General features: G+C 40.9%; 1 protein-coding gene across 6 annotated transcripts in view; it reads right to left on the bottom strand.

The window, feature by feature from the left end:
• Nucleotides 1–257: 257 nt before the first annotated feature.
• Nucleotides 258–8,347, bottom strand: part of LOC147452541 (mitogen-activated protein kinase 9-like) — a 55,362-nt gene continuing 47,272 nt past the window's right edge. For 2 of the 6 annotated variants that reach the window (XM_086518186.1, XM_086518190.1), the window contains exons 3-11: nucleotides 3,622–3,749; nucleotides 3,418–3,477; nucleotides 3,044–3,193; nucleotides 2,559–2,714; nucleotides 2,339–2,476; nucleotides 2,183–2,256; nucleotides 1,582–1,689; nucleotides 849–973; nucleotides 258–719 (exon numbers count right to left, since the gene is read on the bottom strand). In XM_086518186.1, the coding sequence (XP_086374312.1) occupies nucleotides 673–719; nucleotides 849–973; nucleotides 1,582–1,689; nucleotides 2,183–2,256; nucleotides 2,339–2,476; nucleotides 2,559–2,714; nucleotides 3,044–3,193; nucleotides 3,418–3,477; nucleotides 3,622–3,749 (986 nt within the window). In that variant the 3' untranslated portion in view covers nucleotides 258–672. The remainder of the gene's footprint in view (nucleotides 720–848; nucleotides 974–1,581; nucleotides 1,690–2,182; nucleotides 2,257–2,338; nucleotides 2,477–2,558; nucleotides 2,715–3,043; nucleotides 3,194–3,417; nucleotides 3,478–3,621; nucleotides 3,750–8,347) is intronic. The other 4 variants (XR_015188902.1, XR_015188903.1, XM_086518187.1 and 1 more) reach the window with 4 other exon arrangements.

The following is an 8,347-nucleotide window of genomic DNA, read 5'->3' as shown; positions in this document are numbered from 1 at the left end:
ACATGCTTTACCTTACAAGCAACCATGCCTAGATTTCTTATATAGCTTTGAAGGAAAGTGCAAAGTGTAGACTCATGGTAGTCATCCACAAGACAATATAGCTATCAGCTCCATCACGCACAGTATTGATTAAATCCTACGACATCCCCACTTGTCATCAATGCCAACTCAAAAAACAGGAATATCTAGTGGCAACAGAGTAACAAAACAATAAGTCACACTAAATAAGGACGTGTGATGGTAGGACGATCGAGAAATTATAAAAACTGTTGCATCTTCCTGTGAGATTCTTAAATCTGGACAAACCAAATTCATGCTAAAATCTTGGGATGCTCACCAATCATAATAGTACAGAAGAGTTTCAGCTGTTCAAAGAGTAGTCAAAAACAAGGTTCCTTAAAAGTCCTGAACAGGAGAATATGTTGAATGCTCACCAATCATAGTAGTACACTGCCGTTACAGTTATTTCGAAAAGAGTTTGAGCTGTTTGAAGAGTTGTAACAGACGATGGTTGATGTTCAAAATCATGATCCCATTCTAAGAGCTTGATATGATGGATTGCCCCTCACCTGTTTAAGTTCAAAAGGGGCCACCAGCAATAGCAAGTCGTCGAAACCAAAGCAAGGGTTGTTGACGAGCAGCTATGCTGCTCGACTTCAAAACGTGGGCAAACTAAGAATCTTGATCTTCACTTTCTATAAGAAAAGAAAACACGCCATCTTGAAACCAAATTCACATGCGGCACAACAGCAGTGAAACAAAGGCAAAATTCGTTACCAATTCTGCATGACACCAGACTCGTAAAGCAAAACATAAACATGAAAGTCATCCATGAGACAAAAACTTACTGTCATAGATGTTCTGTGAAGCAGATGGAGGATACGAGAAGGATGCCGATAACAGCAATGAAGGCGGCTTTTCTCTCTCCTCTCCTACATTGGCGGAGTCTCTTGTAGACTTAATGACACGTTGCCTGATACAGAAGATAAGCAAACATAAACTTAGAATGTTCACTTAGAGGATTAGACAGTCAATCACTGCCCTTAGAACCTCCTAAAGGTCGTCCCTCAGATTGGTTATGGTAGCAGCCCCCCCGCCTGTTCTTTGGTGTAAACCTAGGCAAAATGGGCACTGGCAAGAGAGCACAAACAAACCCACTCCAAATTGTGATAAAGTCTCCATAGAATTGCATAGTTTATCAGGTATGATTATGCTAAAGAAGCAACCAAGTTGTACCCTTAAAGAGATGACAAAAAATGCATAATTTCTAAGCCTTCATTTCTGCACATAAAAATGTAAGGAAACAAATCAATTTCAAATGTTGAGCAAAGATTTTGGTAGGCAATTAGTCTGTTAAACTACCAGCCTGGTGTAAAATAAGAACGTTGCACCTTTTATGAAATGGTTCGTGCAACCTAGGCCAAAGATGCAGTGGTTCACACAACCTAGGCTGCAAGCTTGACAGGCTATTGAAAAATCTTTCTGCAATGAAAGCTCCGTGACCCAGCTATTAACATACACTCCAGAAACACTGCTTTTGGTTGGCATAGCTTTCCACCTTTCAGCAGAAAAAGCACTTACCGTGGTAATGACGCATGGGCTCGATCTAGTACCCTGCTAGGGCTGCTACCTTGCTTTCCGTTACCACCTTCCAAGTAAGCAAATTGCCTTCTGAATCGATCAACGGCACTGTAAGCAATGACCATGCATTAAACCAGAATGTACAACAAGCTAATGGCAATCACAGCCCACATTCTTGTTTGGGAAGGTCTAATAAATTGATGTGTATCTAGCTCGTTACAGCTTGCAAAATTACTCGATAGAAGCAAGAAACTGGCCTATCATAATGACAAAATAACCATTTACTCTAATTGAAGATATGCTGAGTGCAAGATCTAAAGATATGCTGAGTGCAACATCAATCACAAAAGGCACTATCCTCATGTAGCATCATATACATAAAGCTGATTTTTATTTTTATTTTTTATTTTTTTTGTATCTCATCTCTTTCAAGGACTATCACATTATTAACCCAATGATGGTGCATAGAAGTGCTTAGACTAGGTTAACTGTTTCATGCCCAGCCAATCATCCAAACATTGTGTATATGCACATTGGGAGGAGGAGCATTTTTGGGGGGTGTGTGTGTTGGGGGAGGGGGGGGGGGGGCCTTTCTTCAAACCTTGGAAACATGAAATTGACAGTTTTTCCACCATCAAGATAATCCATTAACATTTGAGGATGATATTCTAAAATCTGCCAAAAGAGAACATCCAACATTAAGAAAAGTCCTGGCTGGTTCAACACTTATTAGCACTTCTCCAATCCCAATGTGTACCTCCTGGTAAATGAGCTCTTTCAAATTATCTTTCGTTAACCGACGCCTTTCAAAATCAAACTCCATTTTTGAGATGGGTCGTATGGTAGGTTCGCAATCTGCTCTTGCTAAACCCTTAAAGTACTCATGTGCCAAAGCCTGAGACACATATCTGTTCACTATCTATAAATGATTATGTGAAAAGCATAACAAAGGTACAAATCCATAATTCTATGAAAACCTGTTCAGCAGTGGGCCGGTCCCGAGGATTGAACGCAAGCAATCCCTTGAGCAGTTCTGTTGTCAATGGATCTACTCCTGGAAATTTTTCAGAAAAAGGAACTCCTGGTTTTTTGCGCATGGTACTCAAATACCGTCTGGCTTTTTCATTTCGAACCTGTCCATTCAAAAGTTAAAATGAATGGTGCGACACTTAGTTTCCAACCACAATTCATTTAATAGTTCAAAAAAGTTGAACATGAGCATGTGTTTCTCAGCCTCCCATTCTCTAGAAGATCACTCGGCAACCCTTGAATCATAAATATTAGGCTGTCCATTTGATAAGATGATACATGCAAAGCTGTGAGCTACAATCAAAGGGGAACATTGCGTCAAAATGATTCAACATGCCCAACCTCCATGCTGAGTGCCTGAGAAGCCCACTTAGATAAATCCACACACATCCTTCCTGGCTGCAAACTTGAGGAGCAAGGAGGAGGAGCCAACCCTAGATATTGTTTCAGGAGGAGGAGTTCCAAGAAGATTTGTGATGAGATCTAGCTGATGCGCAACATTCTTGCCTGGAAAGAGAGGCTTTCCAGTCAAGATTTCACCAAAAATGCAGCCAATACTCCAAATATCTATCGCAGGCGTATACTGCACCAGATTAACAGGCATGTAAGTCCAACTATGTGTGTATGTGTGTGTGTGTGTGTGTGTGTGTGCGCGCGTGCGTGCGCGCGCGCATGCAGCAGTGTTGGCTTTCTGTGTTTTTTTTCTTTTGGGTGGTGGGTTATATGTTTCTTGTTTTGGGGGGGTTTTGGCCCCTTGGGGGGGGGGGGGGGGGGGGGGGGGGGGGGCCGCAGGGTAAAATGAACCACCTTCGAGAAAAAAGACCCGCAGAGTTCTGGTGCACGATACCACCTTGTTGCAACATAATCCTGTTGGGAAGTAAAATAACTCTGTTTATTTCTCAGAAGTTGACACAGGAAAAGTAAAAAAGTTATTTTCAAAATCTGACACAGGAAAAGAAAATAAAGGTCTTCAAATTGAGTAAAGGCAAGCATCTGCCTGCAGATACATACGGTCCAAAAGACTTCTGATGCAGCATCATCAAAAGCAGCACGAGCCAAGCCAAAGTCACATATCTTCAGTGTACAATCGGAGTTAGCCAGAATATTCCTTGGTTTCAGGTCTCGATGAAAAACATTAGCTGATACATATATAAGCAATCACAAGATTACACGCAACCCTACTTCATCCGAACACTACTCCATTTTATACAAAACAACCAATATCACAAACCAAACCATGCCAGAATAATCTCTCTCTCTCTCTCTCTCTCTCTCTCTCTCTCTCTCTCTTCAAGGTATCAAACCGAAAATGATTAAATGGACGAGAGATTTTACACACAAATGGATGTGTGATATGTTCAACGTTGCACTTCAACATGGTATGTCTTGTGATTGGAGTACTAATTAGGTCAAGCCTTTGCATAAAGGAAGGGATGTAAAGAATGTAAACAATTACCCGACTATAATAATTTGGTCTCTTACGGTAAAGTTGTTTGGGTGCATAATGGAGATAAAATTGAATGATTAAATTGAAGACAATGGCAAGCGTGCAAAAGGACAAGTGGGTTTTCATCGACGCCATAGCACCATTGATCATCTTGTCACTCTTTGTGTTCTCATGGAGGAAAGTCCGTTGAAAGGCAAGCGATTGTATTGTTGCTTTGTGGACTTTAAGAAAACCTTTGATATGATTCCACGTAACAATTTGTGGATCGGAATGAAAGAACTCCAAGTGCCAAGTGAGTTTATGCTTGCGGTTTCTCGAATCTATGAGAAGGTGACGTGCCGATTGCGCATAGGAAGAGGAATTTCCAAAAAAATTGCAAGCACTATTGGGGTTAAACGAGGATGTCCATTGTCACCGATTCTCTTTGGTCTATGCATCGATCAATTGTAACAAATGGTACTTGATTTTTGCATTAAAGAGGTCACTATTTACAATGTAGTAATCATGCTTTTGTTGTATGCGAATGATGTAGTGCTTCTAGCACACACTTTAGAGGATGCACAAAAGCTTATGGTGATACTTGAGAACTTTTGCTTGCATAGTCGGCTGATTGTGAATGAATCCAAAAAAAAGGTTATGCTTGTGAAAACCAATCATAAGAAGAAGCCATGCATTGTGTACAACAATGAGACACTTGAAGTTGTTGAGAGCTTTAAGTACCTTAGCCTTGAGGTCACAAGTAGCATGAATGTGTTATGCATTGTTTGGAAGCCAGAAAGAGAGCGTACTATGCATTCGAGAGCCGGTGTAATGCAGGAAACATCAACTATTGGTTCTCAAGAAGTACCTTTTTTGACACATTGGTGACACCAGTTCTTCCTTATAGAGTTTGTGAGACAAAAGCATCTCAAAGTCTACTTGGAAAGAGTTTGAGAATGTCCAAAAACGTTTTCTTACAAACTTTTTCCAAGTTAAAACACAAACACAATATATGCTTCTACTTCTTGAGTCGGGATCTCTTCCAATTGAAGTTATGGGCATGGAAAGGGTTGTGGAGTACATGATAAAGATGCACCAAAACCCCTCACATCGACTTCCTACAATTGCATGAGAAGCAAGAAAAAATTTTCAAAAGACACATAAAAGCAAGATCTTGAGCACGGGATGGATGCAAGACAAAGAAGTGGTTTATGAGATGGGATGCATTACATTAGCTACATGATGCCTCAATAGACTCCCAAGTGAATGAAGCTTTTTTACAACGCCAATGTATTATGGCTTCGGAGAAATCCAATGCGTCACGCTTCATACATTACACCACCCATATTGCCCCCAACTACAAAACCATGTTCTTCGTTGAAAGAGGAAACCGTACTCACCCTTACATGCTTGAGCATATCCCCTTGTTAGTGATACGCACTATCGCAACCATTTGGCTTAGCTCCCACTCCATTCGATGCGAGACAGGACATTGGGGCAATGGAGAAGAGTCGATCAATTGTGCACATTATGCTCACTGTAAGTTCAAGAGTCTCAGTACCACACAATACTGGAGTACTCAGCTTTTGGTCACATCCGAACTTGCTTCCCTCACATTTTAGCCATTACTTAGACCTACACACTTTCCTCCCCCAGCCACAGTGTAGGCTCTCTCCATTGCGACTCTCATCACCACAATTTTGGAGCATCGAGAATCACTCATCAACCACACACATACTACATCACATGTAACTTTGGTCCCATAGGTCATATTTGACCTCCGAGGACGATAATAAAATCTCTCTCTCTCTCTCTCTCTCTCTCTCTCTCTCTCTCTCTCCACGTCATGGGTTTGGCTCTCTTTCTTTTATCGTTTTGCCACTGTTTTTCGAGGTTTCGAAATTGTTTTTTGCTGGTTTTTTAGGTTTTGTCACTGTTTTTCCTATTTCCAGGTTTCAAAGTGTTTCTTGTTGTTTTTTTTAGGGTTTGCTTCTGTTTTTTTGTTGTTTTTAAGGTCTCTCTCTCTCTCTCTCTCTCTCTCTCTCTCTCTCTCTCTCTCTCTCTCTCTCTCTCTCTGTGTGTGTGTGTATTGAAACTGGGGCTTTGACCCTTTGCATTACATAAAATCAACCATCAATCCACACAAATCTGCCCAAATCTGTGAGGAAGCGTGAGAGAGAGAGAGAGAGAGAGAGAGAGAGAGAGAGAGAGAGAGAGAGAGAGAGGACCACAAACGCTATATGTAGGAAAGGGGCGATCAGTCCCCCACTGACTACCAGAGCAAGAGAACCTCAGTACAACAAATGATGGAAGTGGGTACCCCTTGGCCCCATAAATAGGTACCCCAAGGGGAGGTAGGGCAAGGCCTGATAAAAATCCCCCCCGACCAAGCAGAAAAATGATATATGGAAATATATGCGAGCGGCCGGCCCCAAACTCGGGCGGCTGGGCCAGGTACAACCTAGACTATGGATGGCCAACCCGGAGACGTACTAGCCGTACAAGTATACCCTAGACCTATGAAGCAGTAGAGTGATGTAAATCTAGCACCCCCTCTTAACACCTAATGTTGAATAAACCGCATGAAGCCGAAGATATGAGGCAAAAGATGAAGACGTCTGCTGCGATGTCCATTAAAGCACAATACTCCGGCGAGCTCCGCGAGTATAGCAACAATCTGGGGTGTCACGACCGCCAAGAAATCTACATGGTAAAGTGTCGTCACACCAATGTAGTAAACTACTGTACTCTGTCAATACAGGGTGAAGATATTGCGTCAAGGTCCCGAACTGAGTGTGAAAACAACTCCTTGTCAAAAAGAAGTGCCAATAGACCTGCACATGTCCTGCCCAATAGGATTTGTGGTATCTGTAGTCAAACCGGTGAGGCGGTCCGGGGCAGGCAATAAGAGGACGACCTATAAACACCCCTCAAGGCTCCCGTGCTTCTCAATTGAAGCTGGGGCAACCACAAGCAAGAAACAACAACAAACCCACAGCCAAACAAGTGAAGGAGCACCACCTGGTTATGGTATGCGAACTTTCTTCTTCTTCTCTTCTTTATGCCACCGCCGCCAAGGTTGATTATCGCGATGAAAATGACAATTCGGTTTATGAGATCTTTCAATTCGCAGAGGTTAAGCATGGTTTACATGCTGAATTTTATGTATATAGAGAAGCGGTAAGATGGAATTATACTTTGGAAGTAATAGAGAGAAGCATAGAGATGGTGTATGTACATGTAGAGCTCATATGAGAGCTATGGAAGTAAGAGGAGAGGTTAATGGTGAAGAAAGTGAGAGAAACCATTGAAGGTGCAGGTTTGAGTGAGGGATTGAGAGGAATGAGTATGTGTGTGTGTAGAAGTGTGGAAAGAGGTGAGAGAAGACTATGGGCTACTTGTGAGAAAAGTGGGCAGATTGGGGTTCAATCAAAAAATTATATCTCACCGATGGTAGCTCCAAAAATTATGAAAATTATTCGGCTCTTGGTCCACATTTTGTCTTCTAACCACCGCTTCAAATTCGGAGTGGGGATGGATATAAAAAATCCACCAAAATGTCTATTTTCTTCACAAAAAAGTCTTCAGTGGCCCCCCTTTTGTTGAATTTGTATATGGCTCCAAAGATGAGCCCCTCCTTGCAAATATAATATATGGATATGATGAAAAAACCAAGCTAGTGTATATAAATAATTCATGAAATCTAAAATAGTGTGAACTATATATATATATATATATATGAAAATATAGGAAATCTAATGAAAAAAGCTCTCATTTGTTTCTATTGATGTATATTTATTTAAAAGAGGTAAGAAGAAATACCTATAGAAAATAGAAATTTAGTGAAAGACAATGATTGATGGTGGAAGGTATTTTTTGAGGTTTTTCTTTAAAATGGATTCACACCAAAAATAAGAGAAGCTTGCATGAAATGATTTTTTATAGAATACATAGGTAAGAAAGATTATGGTAATAGTGAGTAAATGTACATAACATACTTAGAGCACACACCTAGGTAGAAATATTTAAATAAATACCAAAATAATTATGAAAATTTCCTATTTTTAGGCCCTATATACAATGAAATATTTACACACCAATGGGCCATAATATACTCTGGTTTTTGTTTTTATTTATTTTTTTGGATCAACTAGCCCAATGTGTCACGTGACATATCCAACCATGTGTCCGTGGACAAGCTACAACATGACAAGGGTTCAATCAGTCCAGTCAGTCTAAGAAGTGTTCTGACACTTTTTGTGAGTCTCTTCATAGACCGTGCATGCCCAGGCACTTAAGAGTAGATGCATA

The sequence above is a fragment of the Adiantum capillus-veneris genome, chromosome 8, assembly GCF_014529385.1.
Source record: "Adiantum capillus-veneris isolate H3 chromosome 8, ASM1452938v2, whole genome shotgun sequence".
Taxonomy (NCBI): Eukaryota; Viridiplantae; Streptophyta; class Polypodiopsida; order Polypodiales; family Pteridaceae; genus Adiantum; species Adiantum capillus-veneris.
This window is presented reverse-complemented; position numbering and strand designations above follow the sequence as displayed.